At 43.9% G+C, this 16,819-nt stretch overlaps 1 protein-coding gene across 3 annotated transcripts in view; it reads right to left on the bottom strand.

Moving 5' to 3' along the window:
- Positions 1-16,819, bottom strand: part of LOC129824156 (arf-GAP with GTPase, ANK repeat and PH domain-containing protein 3-like) — a 225,527-nt gene that overhangs the window by 85,246 nt on the left and 123,462 nt on the right. For all 3 annotated transcript variants that reach the window (XM_055883570.1, XM_055883569.1, XM_055883568.1), the window contains exons 7-10: positions 16,035-16,162; positions 15,562-15,717; positions 9,925-10,011; positions 980-1,084 (exon numbers count right to left, since the gene is read on the bottom strand). In XM_055883570.1, coding sequence (XP_055739545.1) covers positions 980-1,084; positions 9,925-10,011; positions 15,562-15,717; positions 16,035-16,162 — 476 coding nt within the window. The remainder of the gene's footprint in view (positions 1-979; positions 1,085-9,924; positions 10,012-15,561; positions 15,718-16,034; positions 16,163-16,819) is intronic.

Here is a 16,819-nt window from a genome sequence, read left to right as displayed (position 1 = left end):
GGTATCCCACTGATGCGAATGCGGTGGATTGAGACGAAGCCCATGCCAAAAACCTGATCTCTCTCTAGCTTAAACTGACGGATTTTGATGGGGATATTTTTATTATGTTGTTATGTGTCAATAAACTCTTAAGGATTAAATGCAAAGGCGAGAACTCATGAGTTGGAGTGGGAGGGGTTAGAGGTCTGTAGACCGGGACAAGCAGGGCATGAGGCAGCCGTGTCGTGCTGTGGGGGGGGCCTGACTGAGTCTGCCGGCAGGCTGCAGCGGAGTGTTTAAGAGGTATTAGTGGCCCAGCGGGACTCTGACAGAGACGGATGTGGCAGGTCCCTCAGCCTCCAACAAGCGCCACGCACAGCGGTGAGCGCCATTATAAATACAAGCTAGCGTGGTGGCCCGGGCGCGGCAGGCACACAGCAGACCCCAGCAGTAGCAGCTAGCGTCATGCATGTTCCCATTACCATAACTCCAGGACCGGGTGTAACACGCGGGATATGAACCCGGGTCTCCCACGGGAGCAACCAACATCTTAGACTTAGACCACTAGACCAAGAGGGCAGACACCCCTTGTTCCATGGGAAGACGCTGGCTTTGAAGTTCGCAGGCAGGGCTACCTCATCACGTGACCATGAGCAACCATGCCCGACTCATGTCCGCTACACGGGCACCACAGAGGTGTGGGGGGGTAGAGATGACCACCACCTCTGCCTCTCTGTCCCCTCCCCCACCTTATAATCGTAATAGCAGTCATCTAAGATGGAGTTCTTATAATCAGAGGCTGAAAGATCTCTGCTAGCTTTTTTTGTCTCTCTGGAAACCTTGTTTATAAATGTATCAATATGTGTACATAACATTTATGTTAAATCGTTCATTTCAACTTTTTGTGAGGGACAAGCATGCATGTTGTCGTTTCTCTATTCCCTACATAGCTAAAACGGTCCACTGCAAACGGAACTATACCAAATGTAGGGATACTCACATGTAAACTTGGGTGGTAGGTGAGGAGGCCGTTGTCACAAAGTGTGACGTATTTCTTCTTCCACTCCTTGTTCAGGGACTTCCCACTTCTCTTCAGAAGGATGCCCTGGAGGAGAGAGGAGAATAAAGGGTCAGAAAATGTCTTCCTCCGGCTAAACACAGTGGACTAAAACATATGCAACAAACTTGGGATGACAATGAGAACACTTGCTCTATCCTTAGATCTGACCAGAGGGGTAATTTTACAGGAGCAGGTTACTTGTATGTATGTGAGTAAGTATGCGAGTACAACCTTTTTCAACCTTCCAATTTATGATTCTCATTGGTCACTTTAACCTCATAGTCAATGCAACTCAACAGCGGTCACTTGAACCTCCATAATTGGTCCTGTCCTACTGCAAACTACACTCTTACAGTCAAAGTGAGCAGAGACAATCCAATTTGCCCCTGTATGCATTCATCCCTAAGTCCTGACCAGTTGAACTTTGGAGGACCTCTCGATCGAGGGATTAGGGTGTGTGATCTCCCCCTCTTCAAAGGCCTGATTTAGCACCTCTCCTCTATTCCACCACCACCATTATCTTCTGGAGCCTCTTAATTCCTCAGATGGTTGGCCTTATCTGCTTGGACAATCCAGGGTAAACAATGGCAGTTCCTCTGCAGGAGTTGGCCAAACACTGGGATCTGTGGGGCTGTGAGGGTTCTCTGGGGGTATGGACCAGGGAGGACCAGGGGAGGGGCATGCTTAATTAGGGAATTACCAGGGGAGTGTTTGTGCTTTTACAGCCAGTGTTGTGTGTGTGTGTGTGTGTGTGTGTGTGTGTGTGTGTGTGTGTGTGTGTGTGTGTGTGTGTGTGTGTGTGTGTGTGTGTGTGTGTGTGTGTGTGTGTGTGTGTGTGTGTGTGTGTGTGTGTGTGTGTGTGTGTTTTTCCTCTGTGTGTTTGTGTGTGTGTGTCTTTTTCCTCTGTGTGTGTGTGTCAGTGTTAAATAGGGTAACCTCACCCTCCGATATTGTCCTAGGCTGGGCCATCCTGCAGAGCTGTATAATTCTAATTAACACATCAGGAGCTGACCCTGGCTGACCCAGGCACCAGGCTGGGGGCAGACAATCATCCTAATCCTGGCCCCAGCTCCCCCTGCCTTGATCTGGCCCTGACCTACTCATGCTGGGGCCCCAGGACAGCCTCTGTATGCCCAGAGAGAGGACCCCTATGCCCTGCTGAACACATCCATAACCCCCCTACTGGAGGGCCCTAGCAGGCCTCTGATCATCACTTTGTGTGATGGTCTTTTCTTGAAGTTTGATAACCACTACCCAATACCTGTTTTGCCATTTTAACAATGACATACTGCTGTTATTAGGGATATTTCAAAGACGGCTTTTATAAACGTATTTGTATTTTCATGTGCGAAACCTGGTGTTTCACATACATACTGTTCATGATTTGGTCTTTGTGACCCAAAAGCTTGGTATATGAAATGACTAAAATTGATCAAAGCGTGCACAGACTCTTTTCTCCATGATTTGGTCAATAAAAGAACTGTAAACAGAATGTAATGGCTTTATGATCACATGAAGTAAATGGTCCCGTCACAAGGCTTCTGGCGACGGTGTAATGCATGTTTTACACACAAATAATGTTATACATCTCCTGTCCTTATTGAGCCAGCCATAAATCTATACATGTAATCAGTGGACCAACATAAATTCATCACTGGTTTGAAAAGATCAATACTAATACTGAGAAGTAGTCCAATGTAGGGACTTTATACAACCTTTTAATTCATCTGACTGTCAGAAACAAAAGCAGAATTTTTTTTTTTATCCTCGAATATATTTTATCAAATTGAGCTTCCATTTAAAACAATTAGAATAATTGAGTTAAAATTCACATTTATATTAGAAGAATGATTTGATCACCTCCAGCAACTATAGTGTTATTTTATCATGACCGAAATAGAGTCAATGCATGGTGCATGTCGTGAAGACTTTTTAAATTTATTTTTTAAATTGCGTTTCACCTTCTGTCTCTCCTTCCTTCCCTCCCGTGCTCTCTGACTCACACTCAACCATGATCACCATGTTCAGGCTTTGTGAAAAAGGAGACCGGCCGATCGCCAGACGCACTCTCCGTGTCCAGATAATTGCCATATCTACACAGAGGAGATAGCGTCTTCCCTTTCCATTGTCACGCTCCTGGAAAAAAAAGCTGCATCCTGCCACAGTGGCTGAGTGATAGCCCAGGCCTTTGTGACAGCCAGCCGGAGGAGAAAAGGAGGAAGAGAAGAGGGGTTTGGGAAAGGGGGAAATAGAGAGAAGAGAGCGAAGGCCAGAATAAAAAAAAGTGTTGACAGCTCCACGGCAGTGAGTGTGTTGTTGCCTTTATTTAAAATGTTTACAGATAGGAGGGGGCACAGGGTCAGTGGATTGAGGGATGGGAGGAGGTGGGGTGGGGGGCAGTGTATAATTTGCGCAATAGGGGTAATTAAGCTCACATTGGCACTTTGATTTTCCGTATCGTGCAATTGACTGGCCAGGGCAGGCCATAAGCTACTCTTAATCGCCCCCACCCACCCACCACTCCTGGATAGATCATGGGACGAGAGCTGGGCAAGGTCTTATCTTATCGTCTTATTGTAAGTTGCTATGATATCCACCAAGGGAAGAGGCCCTACTTCAGGCCATTATCATATGGGTAGAATGAATGTCACAATGCTCACAGTAAGTATGTTTGGTAAGGGGGGAGGGGGGGGGGGGGGTCTTTAAGATCTCTGTCAACTGACCTCCCTCTCACCTGGCCCTGCTGGTCTAATCCCCTTAAACCTGACTTAACCCTGGTCAATGATATGGAGGGAATTGCACTGGTCATTACAGTTACATTCTGATTGGAATCAAATGAGACTCAATAAAAAGTTTGCATACATTATATTTGGCTTGTTTGGCAATGTTTTGTTGCTGATTTTATTTATTTGGCCATTTCTACTATGCGTTTCATCTGTCATCTTATACTTATATTCATTCTAAATGTGCAGAAATGTGGACAGCGTCCTGAACAGCAGGGATTGCTTGGCCTACCATGTTGAAAACAAAGTGTATACTTTGACGTTCCCGTAATTCCCGGTTAAGAAGGATAATGCTAGGATTAGAATACTGACCCTTGCTGAAAGCCCTCATATAATCAGGAGAGAATAGTAATCAATGTGTCAATCCCTCCTCATCCTGGTTCTTAGTACAAATTACGCCGACTCAGTGTGATGTTTGATTCCACTGTACTTCATACAGGCTATTTAGCTTAATTTGAAAGGAAAATGTATACTAAAGACTCTATTTCTTAAATTTTCCTGTTGAAAAACAATATCCAAAGTATAAAGTCGATGTACCTTTGAGAAAGACACTTAACCCTAATTGCTCCTGTGGCGGCAGGTAGCCTGGTGGTTAGAGCGTTGGGCCAGGTTGCTGGATCGAATCCCCGAGCTGACAAGGCAAAAACTAAATCTGTTGATCTGCCCCTAAGCAGGGCAGTTAACCCACTGTTCCCCAGACACCGAAGACGTGGATGTCGATTAAGGCAGACCCCCGCACCTCTCTGATTCAGAGGGGTTGGGTTAAATGCGGAAGACACATTTCAGTTGAATACATTCAGTTGAACAACCGACTAGGTATCTCCCGTTCCTGTAAGTAAGTAATGTGTACACACTTAAGGTTAAAAATATGTTTTGAGCAAAATTGTGTTTTTTAGACAACTGCAAACTTCAAGAGTTGGCAATTCAAGGCGTTGGTCTGATGTCGTCTGCCCCCCTCCTTACTTGTGGGGACAATAGAGGAGTAATGGAACCCACCCGACCACCTGGTGTCATGTCATACCTGAAACATCCATTGAGATGTGCCTTTAAGTAAATCTGGTGATCAATGAGGTGAAAATGTGACTGGAGTGCATATTCAAAGACTATTAAAACTATATTTGGAGCTTGGTTACATGGACAAGCTTGTGATGCTTACACTTGTGTCAACAGTTTTCAGTGTTGTATTGGAATATTATAATTACTCAAAGTGTTTTCGGGAATTGATTTCTGGGGACGAGGAAAATAAAGTGATTTAGAAGCTTACATTTTCTTGGGAAATTAAAAGACAACAAAGTGAGTATTTGTCTAATAACATTAGAAGGTCAAATAAAATACATCGGATGGATATAACAAATACTGCCTGCAACGAAATTACAAGCCACAATCTCTAATGCTGAAAAGAATACCTTGTCAATATGTGACACCTTTGTACTGCAATATGATCGCATAATATATTACAAATTCTCTAGGCTAATAGTTAGTCGAAATCTTCAAACCCATCCAACCTGACAGCTACACATCCAGAAAGTAAGTATCTAAAGATTATGATCTGTATGTCTTGATACTTTGCAGGGAAATTCTCCTTCTGAGGTTCCTTTTCCTTTCATTATAAGAACCCTCGGGGTTCAGACAGCACTACTTGCAATGGGATTCTAATGATTACAATCTTTAATGGTTTCTTTCATTTGTAATGTGGTATCACATCGCCATCTAGTGGTTGTAAAGATGTATGATTCAGCCCACCCACAAAGCAAACACTTCCTCAACACTGACATAAACACACTTGCCAGATCAGGAATAGTATGCTCAAAACTTTTTTAAATATACATACATTTTTAAATACACTCCCCTCCATATGTGTTTGGACAGTGAAGCAAAAATGTCTAATTTGGCTCTATACTCCAGCATTTTGAATTTGAGATCAAATGTTGCATATGCAACAGTACAGAATGTCAACTTTTTGGGGGGATATTTTCCATAGAGATCCTATTAAATTACAATTAAATGTTCTAATTCCTATTGGAATTGTCATTCATATCTGCTCTAACGTTTATAAATGAAAGCACTTTGGGTTCCTAGTCCGCCCCATTTGAAGAAGTCAAAAGTATTTGGACCAATTCACTCATAGTGTATTAAAGTAGTCAAAAGTTTAGTATTTGGTCCCATATCCCTTGCACACAATGACTACATCAAGCTTGTGACTCAAAATACTTGTTGGATGCATTTACAGCTTGTTTTGGTTGTGTTTTGCCCAATAGGAAGTGAATTATGAATAATGTACTGTGTAATTTTTGTCACTTTTATTGTAAGTAAAAATAGAAGACGTTTTTGAACACTTCTACTTGAACGTGGATGCTACCATGATTGTGAATAATCATCAATGAATAGTGAATGATGAAAGTTACAGAGGGACAAAGATTATATCCCTGAAAAATGCCAACCTCCCCCATTATTGTTAATGGTAAGAGGTTAGCATGTTTTGTTGTAGCCTCTGTAACGTTCTCACTCATCCTTATTCATGATTCATTCATGATTTTTCTTAATCATGGCATTATCAGGATTATTTAGAAGAAGAGTTCAGAAACATCTAATATAGTCATTTACAAAGAAAATGACTCCAGTCATCATTCACCATTCAGTTCCTATTGGTCAAAACATCACTCAAGGTTAATTGCGTAATGCCGGTTCTCTGAGAATATGAGTGAGATGTCTCACTATGGAAGAACCAATCACACACATCTGCCGGAGTCAGACATGTCGAGTGGCGAATGAGCTGAGCCCCTCCCTCTTTATAAGGAGCCATGTGCACTCGCCCCACCATCTGGTTATTCTCAAGCATGTCTCTCTTCCTTGTGCTCTTGCGAGCAGGGAAATGCGGTGCGACATCTCACTCATATTCTCAGCGAACCGGGCGTACGCAAGTAACCTTGAGTTCTCTTTCAAATACTAGTTTCAATGTCTCACTATGGGATACAGCCAACTCCCATATAGCAGACAGACTCTCCGAAGCCAAGGCAGTCGCTACAGTCACCCCTCAAGAGGCTCTGACACTGAGGACTGTATGTGCCAAAGAAGGAGCAGTGAAATTCAGTAAGAAAAATGGAAAAAAATATATGCAGGGTGACCCAACATAAATCTCTTGTACAGAAATGCCTTTGAACAGCGCACAAGAGATAGATGGAATGAGCCCTCAGGCCCTCTGGGGGCTGTAAACCCTTGCGATTATAACCCAGTATAATAGCCTCCACTATCCAATGGGATAGTCATTGATGAGAGAGGAGCCTACCCTTGCAGGGAGGTGCCCAGGACACAAAGAATTGATCGCTCTTTCGTAATGCTCTCGTTCTATCCAAGTAAATGTGCAAAGCGCGAACTGGACACAAATGGTGGAGACGCTCCTCCTATGTAGAAGAGAAGGGCGGCGGGTGGAAAGCCAAAAGCTCTTGATGAGGCAATTATAAGTATTGCCGACCTTAGTCATAAAGGTGGGGTTAGGTAGAAAAGTCACCATGGAAAACTGTTGGCACAATTCGTGGACTGACAGTGTGTGCATCTCACTCACTCGCTTTGCAAATGTCAGGGCAATCAAGTAAAGCAGTTTTGAAGGAGATATTTAATCTAAATGCTTTCCTGCGCCTCTAAATGCTGCTGTGAAATAGCCTGAAGCACAATTGACAGGTCTCAAGACGGGGCTAAAGGCTTGGAGACTGTAAGCGACGACCCCCCTTCATAAACAGCATTGGTAAAGGAATGATCTGCCTTAGGTCACACCACTTCTCAAAACCGCACCACTTGTTAACATACAGTGAGTATGTATAACAGTATAACTTTACGTCGTCCCCTCGCCCCGACACAGGCGCGAACCAGGGACCTTCTGCACACATCAACAACGGTTGCCCACGAAGCATCGCTACCCATCGCTCCACAAAGGCCACGGCACTTGCAGAGCAAGGGGCAACACTACTTAAGTCTCAGAGCAAGTGACGTAACTGATTGAAATGCTACTAGCGCGTACCCGCTAACTAGCTAGCCATTTCACATCCGTTACATGAGCATGTAGAAGTGGATCTGGCACTCTGGATAGTCTCAATTGACTGAGTGGCAAGCTTGTCACATCACATTCAGATCCATCGTCTTACGGGCCAGGGTTTCGGGTGGAAAATCTCTCTTCTCGTAGGTCAGAAGATCCCTGCTTAACGGTAGTTGCCAGGGCTGGTCGTAAATAAGGAGAGTGATCTCTGCTAAGCAGAGCCTCCCTGGCCATTGAGGGGCTATTAAGATGAGGGATAAGCCTGGTTCCCTCGCTCTGACTAGTACCAGGCATAGAGGAGGAAAAGCGTAGACCATAACCTTTAGCCCGAGAGGGGATGGCCTTGCCGTGTTAGCTAGCCTGTTTTACACTGTCTCGTAGACTGGATCACCGCAGGTAGAGACTGGTTCAGTTAGTAGGCACCAAGCAGCTTAATGCTAGGCAAACTAAATAGGAGAGCTAATCTAGCTATCGGCAGGTGGTTGTTAGCTAGCTAGCATTCGCTGTGAGGGCTAGTAGCATAGCTAAAGCTAGCAAAGGCCGGTACTCAGTAAAACCTTACAACACTCGCATGACTCGTTTGAGAGCTGCATAAGCATGTTTGTTTCCCATGGCATACGGTGGCCCATGATAACGCTGGGAGTAAAGTATTCAATTCAAATCAACTTAAATTGTATTTGTCACATGCACCGAATACAACAGGTGTAGACCTTTCAGTGAAATGCTTACTACAAGCCCTTGTTAACCGGGTTATGTGTGCTAGTCGACGCTTAGCCGCTAGCAAGTGTTCCCCTTGTTGGCTAGCGCCGCATATGGCGAAGAAAACCATTTGAATAGCGTTATAGAATAGATTATCTTTTGACCATAGCACATCGAGGTGTAACTGGTCAGTTTAGCCAACAAAACGAGTGAATGTTAAATGCACAAAACGAGAGAAATAAGCTGGCTTTCCAGCATCATCGAGTCGCAAACGCAAGAGCGATGGGTTCAAGTGCCTGCCTGAGGCAGATTAGCAGTGGCCATAATTCATTGAACCAGAGTCTGACTGGGTTGCGGTCAAGCCACTGTTACCCTTCCTTTGGCCCTAATTCATGGAAAAAGCCGTGTGACGCTAGCTGCAACTGGAGACTTAGAGCAAGTAGAAAATTGCTAAAAACTAATTCTACACGAAGCAAAACAATTCCTTTTGGTCAGTACTCAACATGAAGGACGAGAACGGGGGCACTACGTTGAGCAGCGTTAACCTCGCGGTTTGCCTGAGAACAGTTAAGCAGGAAGTGATCAAGTCGTGCTGCGGAGAGTTTAGAAAGCATAGTGATCTTTGCAATGAAGAGAACGAGAGTAACTAGAGGATGGGGCGAGGGGCGCATTATAAAGAAGGAGGGGCTCATCTCATTCGCCACTCGATCTGTCTGTCTCCGACAGACGTTGTGTGATTGTTTCTTCTATAGTGATCCACCTATTCAGCGAATCCCAGAGTGAGACATCAAAACTAGTATTTGAAAGAGAACCCAAAACAGAACCAAAACAAACTGAAAATGCATCCAACAAGTTTGTAGAGTCACAAGCTTGATGTAGTCATTGTGTGCTAGGAATATGGGACCGTATACTAAACTTTTGACTACTTTAATACACTAAGGGAATTTGTCCAAATACTTATGTCTTCTTCAAATCAGGGGGTGGATTTAGAAATGAAAGCACTTTATATAGGCTAAATCAGATATGTATGAAAATACCCTCAAATAAAAGGTGACATTCTATATTGTTGTCTCATATAAAACATTTCATCTTAAATCCAAAATACTGGAGTATATAGCCAAATAAAAACATTCGCATCACTGTCCAAATACATACAGAGGGGAGTGTATGCACTAAAGGGGAGAAATGTGCTACTTACACAGTGAATGTGCTATACTTACCTGAATACCATTGGTGATCAGAATGTGGCACCCTAATCAATAAAGTGCCCTACTTTCGACCAGGGCCTTGAGCAAAAGTAGTGCACTATATAGGGAATAGAGTGTGATTTCAGACACAATCTTTGACTAGTGTAGGAGTAGAGAGACACTCACCTGTTTGATGGGTATGGCCCTTCCACTGCCTATGCTATCTGTTTTACTGTCAGTGGTCTTTGCCTGTTCACTGTTGGCTTTCCGTGACTGCAAGGAAACAAGAGAGTCAGTCGGTCACTGGAAAAAACATGGAGGGGGGGAAGATGGGGAGATGGGAGTTGAGTAAGGTGCATGTATCAAGATGAGCATGTGGGTCAGAGGTAAGAATGTTTGGAGGTTGGGGTGTGTGGGACGTGTGGGACGTGTGTGTGTGTGTGTGTGTGTGTGTGTGTGTGTGTGTGTGTGTGTGTGTGTGTGTGTGTGTGTGTGTGTGTGTGTGTGTGTGTGTGTGTGTGTGTGTGTGTGTGTGTGTGTGGAGAGCGGTTGGGCGGCGAATTCAACATCGCAAAACAAAATTCTCAACAACAACAAAAGCTTTGAAAATAAACAAACAAGCAGACCAGCGTAACATACAGCGGTAACATTGACATGCGTGCAGTAATAAAAAAAGACCAGACCAGAACAGACCAGACCAGACACTGAAGAAACATCCCAACACATAATAGGTAGTAGACCAAAAGACGACCACACATTGAGTCATGACTCAGTCCTGTAAACCCATGGGAGATCCATCCCTCTGTTAGGCCCACAGTGGACCCTTCCAGATCATAGAGGAACACCCCTCTCTTAGGTCCACATTGGGCCTTTCTAGGTCAGTCCAAATCAAGTTTTTAGGCCCAGCTGGGCCGTTTTGCATAGATACATTGACAAGTCAAGTTGAACGCAATAAAAAGGAGAAAAGGCAGGTAGGGGGGGGAAAGAAGGTTATTATGAAGAAAGTTATCATATAGGAGTTCAATATAGCGTTTCCTTTCAAATTCCTCTGAAATTCCTATTGGAACACCAGGAGGGAAAATACATTTCAAGGCATTCACAGTGTTAGGGTTAGAAGTACAGCTGCAGTTGAACATGGTCATTACAAACAACAGTGGAACACATCAGTGAACAGGTGCAGCAGCACATTTCACCAACATCTGCTGCAAACACATTACATTTCAAATTACAGAGTGTGGAGGGAAAAAGCAGTGAAAATACAGTATTACCCCATTTTCTGACAAACACAGTACTTGTACACAGAATATCCCCAAAGCACGGACTAACAGGTGAAATACAGGAAATGTCACTCATAACCAACAGACAAGACTGTTATGGTCTCACTCAGAACAGGATGAAGGGATGCCCAATCAATCACCAATGGAGAGAGGTAGAGTCTGAGTTCAAGTAAACCAACTCTGGTTTATAATTTTCAACATTTTATTTTTTTATTCTGATTATTTTTGTTTCTATACAGACACCATACAAATCAAGTCACAGGTTTCACTCCCAAATAAGATCAACAGAATGAGCCAAACATTGCAGTTCCCACAAAATATAGGATGGACAATAAAGGCATTATTTTTATATATATATTTCATATATGTATATAATATACTTTCTATAGAGTACCATTGTAAATAAAATACAATACAAGATATACAGAAGTCTTATATTTGTCAATCCGTAAATTATATAAAAGCGATTATGGAATAAGTTCATAATCTTCATACCAAACCGAAATTGAAATGAATAAAACAATTTTTAAAAGTAAATAAATATCAATAATAAAGGATGGAGAAATGGATAATTCCAAATCATAGTCAAATTAAATAAATTGACACTACATTCATACAAGTCGGTGCAATCCATTTCCCATTAGTTATTCATTATTCTGTATGATACCACTTGTGCCTGACTCCCTACTCTAATTTTTATGAAGGCCTTCATAAAACTACCCAACTTCACCTAACATACCCATATTTAAATTTGACACATATTCAAGTTCATTCAAGACTTTCCCTGAAAAGAAAGAGAAATGAAAGAAAAACCAATGAAAAGAAAGGGGGGTGGGGTGGAGTAAACCACAATGTACTTGGCACCTCTAGTCATTGACTCCTTGTTTTATGGCAAAAGGCAGTGTGATGTCATGTAATGGGGCCGTGTCCTTTGAGTGGTTGAATTATAATTCCAAGCGTGACTTGACTGTACTGTACACAGACTGTTTGTAAGGATGTGAAGCAAGGTGGGCTTGAAGGACGTGGGGGGAGGGATGGGGGGCATTTCCAGCAGAGAAGAGTTCCTACAGTCTGTCACAATCCAGAGGGTAAATTTGACTGTTTTTACTTTGACCATGAACTGACTCCCAGATCTACTCAGCAACTACCAATGTTACATGTTGCTTTTTTTGTCACAAAGTTCTATGGTTTCCATAGCGCACCTCCCGACGGAACAATTACGCAAAGGGGGCACTAGGGCGAAGCAGCAAAAACGCTCTAGTCCCCAGTCATTTCTCTTCCCTGTTGGGTATGACAGGCCAGAGGGACAACTCATTGTGGTGAAATGTGCTTTTTTGATAGCACAGCGCTCTTAATGTGGAAGGAGTTGGGAAGCCCTTTTTGTCGAAGAAAGGTTGGAAAATTAGCACGGATCTGGAAATATCAACAACAAAAAAACATTCCAGGAGATTCTTTTTTTGTTTCCTTTAGAGTGGACATCCAGTACAAAAGGAACTAAAATGGCTGACAATTATACATGGGAGTTGATGGATATGGAATTTAGATGTGGCCAAAACAAACTTTAAAAAAATATCCAAAAAGGTACTTGTCATGACGGTGCTTTTGAACATAGCGAAAGAAGAAAAATGCCTCAAACACCCCAGAAAATATATGAGATATGCCAAAACCTATTGATATGGTTACTAAACCATGGAAGCACTAGGAAATAATTTCTGTGTACTCAGCTGACACCTAGTGGCCATTACTAATCATGACAGAAGTGGGCTGAGGGTGATGATAATGGCTGGTGAGACTGACTGACTGGTGATGAAGGTGGTGAAAAGACACGGTGGATAAACCAACGTCTTTATGAGTAAAGCTTTTAGTAACTTTGAGAAAAAAAAGTTCCAAAAGAGGCAGATTCACCAGTCAATTTGCAATGCACTATATAAAGCCCAATATTTAAAAATAATCAAAGTAGCCTCAGCTAATTCTAATATTCCAATGGTACCCAGTGCCCACTAAATCTATAGTCAGTAACCTAAATAAATTATATTAATATTTTAATTATACTTCAACATGAGTTGTTGGCAATAGCCTACACTAAAAAAAACTTGAGTTTTTGAGATGAGTCTACTTAAAAGCACTTCAGAATCCAAATCTGACTAGAGTGCATGACATCTAATTAGATCGTGCACTGGGATACAGAGTAGTTTATGTGGTCACTGTTAGTACTCTGATTTTTTTCCCTCAGCAAACGTCGACTACACATGTAGAACAGTAATACATTGTGCTTTAGAATGTATCATACAGCCAATACACGGTCTTATCTAAACTGAAACATATCAAACAGAAAAAATATTGGGAGAAATGTTCCTGGCATATTCTGACTAGCAATACTGTGAGTACAACACCTTGTGGATTCGTGAATATGACCGCAAAGTTAGCCACAGTGTTGTTTCTAATTAGTGGAGTGTGTTTTTGAAAGGTCTTTCTATCTGCTTGACAAGCCCACAAAACCCCCTAAGAAAAGGAAAGCGAACCCAAAAGGTTTGGTAGAGAAAGAGACACGATAGTGTTGTATAATCTATCAAAATAACCCGCCACGTTAAGGCTTCTTCTCTACCCTGACTACAACTCTCCGACTGAATCGAAAACGGTTAGGGATCACAACTACCCAGTACTCTGATTCGAAGAGGTGACTTGCTAACTATCTGTGGCCAGAGAGAGAGAGATGTTCAGGACTACTGTATTGTGTATGGCGCGTTAATAAATCTGTTTCCTCAAGAGGTATTCCATTTTGAGATTGATGAAAAAGCAAAGTGACAACGGATAGTCTTATCGTGGATGCTGCTTGGTAAACAAAACTTAAATTTTTCTCTTGTATTGTAAAAAATGGCGAAAATCCTTCCTCTCCTGTGCTCTTGAAGTGTCATTTGGGAAATGGACAGTCGTCGACCCCCCCACCCCTCCCCCCCACCCTTTGTTTCTCCTCCCTCCACCCATCTTCTGCCCCTCCCTGTCCCGGCTTGCCGCTCCTCAGAAGGTCATGAGCTGAAACTCCCGCTCGGCCTGCCAGTCGGGCACCCACACGGGATAGGTGGCATGCTTGGGCATCTCCATGATGCGGACAGGCAGAGGCTCATGTCTCTGGTGAACAGGGTTAGTCACTACCTAGCAGGGGGAGGGAGAAGACAAGGGGAGCTACTAACTGACAGACAATCTGCACTGCTCTGCTGCCCAGAGCCCCGCGATGGCTACCACAGTAGCTGGGGTAGGGGGAGAGGGGAGAGGTTAGAGGAAGTGAGGGGGCTGGGGTAGGCGGAGATGGGAGAGGTTAGAGTAAGTGAGGGGGCTGGGGGTAGGGAGAGATGGGAGAGGTTAGATGAAGTGAGGGGGATGGGGGCAAGGAGAGATGAGAAAGTTTAGAGGAAGTGAGGGGGCTGGGGTTATTGGGTAGAAGGGAGAGGTAGAGGAAGAAAGGGGGCTGGGGTTAGGGGTAGAAGGGAGAGGTAGAGGTACGAAAAAGGGAACCTGGGAAAGGGATGGTGGTAGGTTGGAGCAGGTGAGGCTGGGTAGAGGTAAGAGAAAGGGAGGCTAAGGATAGAGGGGAAGAGATGGAGCTGGGGAAGCTGAGGAAAGTACAGCGGTTAGTGCAAGGCTCTCATAGGTAGGGAAGGTTTGAGCTGCGTCACGGGATTGAATAAGGGCAATTCAGGTAAAAGATAGAGTAAGGATAGAGGTTTAACTAAGGCTATCAGAAGTATGGGTAATTGGAAGAGGGATGAGCAGGGCAAGCTGTGGTAAGTACACTGGTTAGTGGCCAGAGGACAAAGGTAAGAGCTGGGATATCTGGGGTAAGGGCAAAGGTTAGAAAAGGGATATCTAGAGTAAGGTAGGGCGGAGGGAGAAGCGAGGGAGAGCATGCATTATCTGACTCTGTAGTGACTGAAAGGGTTATAGTCTGTCCCTGACTTTTAGTTTAGTTTAGTGTGGTTGGGTAGGGTAGGGGGGGAAGTTGCATTGCTGGCTTTGCTGGGGTGTAGCCTTGCTTCACCCCTTCTCTCCCCCAATAGGGAGTCACTGCAAAGAAAGGATCTAGTAAAAATAAGAGGGGTAGGGAGGGAGGCCAAAGATTGAGACAGAGGGGCCAGGAGGAGGGGATAAGTGAAAAATGAGTAACTCATGAGAATCTACTTTCAATTGGAAAGGAAATGTTACCAACATAACAAAGGTTTTAAAAAGCTGAGATATTTTTCCACAGTGCTTATAGCTTTTAAAAATAAGAAAACCAAAAAATAAATGAAGCATTTTTTTCATAGTATGGGTTCAAAATATAACCCAGGTGGCAACCAGCAACCGTTATCCTTATAATTTTTTTTCCCTTTGCCCATTTCTGTTGCTTGTATAAGGAGTAAACCAGGAAGGCTTTCTGTGCCTGTATCTGATACAGCCAGGAAGTGGGCGGCTTTGTCTTTGTCTCCCTCTGGTGGACAGTGTGTGTGCGGTACTGCGCCCTCTAGTAGTGCGAGTGGGTGTTGCTCTGCATCAGCTGCCGCATACTTACTGTGAAGATGTTGGAGCGGCGCTTGGACTGCTTGCGGATGGGTGTGGGCGTGTTGGAGGCGGCGATGGTCTCGATGCGCATCTCCCTCTGGCTGATGCTGGGAGTGGAAGGCACCGAGGAGGAGTAGTCGCTGAACGCAACCCCACCATTCGCCGCCTGGAAGAGGAGAGATGGAGACGGAGAGAGAGTGGGAGAGAACAAACTAGTCAGTTAAAGGAAGTAGGATCTGGGAAAACGGAATCATAATATATAGTTTATGAAGGCTACTGTACACTCTGTATTTTCAGTAGTTTACAGCCTATGTCTTGCTGTATGCGCCAATTACACAGAAGAAGCTCATTGTTTTTCCTGACCACGTAACCTGACAAGTAATATCCTAAAACTAGGGCCCTGAATTTTTCCTGGTCAGGTCACATGGTCAGGAAAACTCCTGGCCCTAGTTAGAAATATTCTAGTAGGGGGTGTGGCCTCACCTGGTTAATATGCACAGAGGGGAGGGATGCGTTGGGGACTGATGAGTGGCTAGGCGAGTTGGGAAGGGACTTGCACGGACCAATAGACAGCTGCTGCTTTTTCCTCAGAGCCACCACCTTCTGGGCAACTGGTGGGAGAGAAAGAGAAACAGACAAAACAACAGAGGGTTAGGAATCAAACACAACATCAACAACAAGTCCACAAATATTAACCACTTCATAGCAATTCTCTTTTCAATCAGGTAATACGTTACATATGGGGAAATGAACCTTATACAGTTCTCCAGAGATACAAGGCATCTCCATTTCCAAGGGAAAATACTCCTGCCATATGATGTTCAGAGAAATGAGCCTGTCTTAAGCCCAGGGAGATCTGTGGTGTGATGTTAACCAAATGAGACTGTCAGGTGTAGTACAGAGGGACCTGATTGGCCATGCAGACAGCGGAGGCAGCCGCCCGTCACTCCGCTATAGACTCCAGCAGGGGCGGGATCTGTGATTCTGCATGACGTGAATGAAGGCCGAGGGAGAGAGAAGAGTTTAAGTCGGCCTGACAGCTGGGGAACATGTTGGTATTGATAACTAAAGTAGCATGGAAAACGGGGAATGGAGGAGCCGCTCGATCTCCAGACACAAACACTTTCCCGTTTTTTGTTGTTGTAATTCTTTCAAAGCAAGCAATTAATACAGCGGGGAGACCTGCAAGGTTCCGTGCGTCAACAAGCAACGGAAGGAGAACGTGAAAGCTGGGAAAGAGAATGTTTGAGGACTGTTTAAAAGATGTG

The sequence above is a fragment of the Salvelinus fontinalis genome, chromosome 26 (genome assembly GCF_029448725.1).
Source record: "Salvelinus fontinalis isolate EN_2023a chromosome 26, ASM2944872v1, whole genome shotgun sequence".
NCBI lineage: Eukaryota > Metazoa > Chordata > Actinopteri > Salmoniformes > Salmonidae > Salvelinus > Salvelinus fontinalis.
The sequence above is the reverse complement of the archived record's forward strand: the minus strand, read 5'-3'. Positions and strand labels throughout refer to the sequence as shown.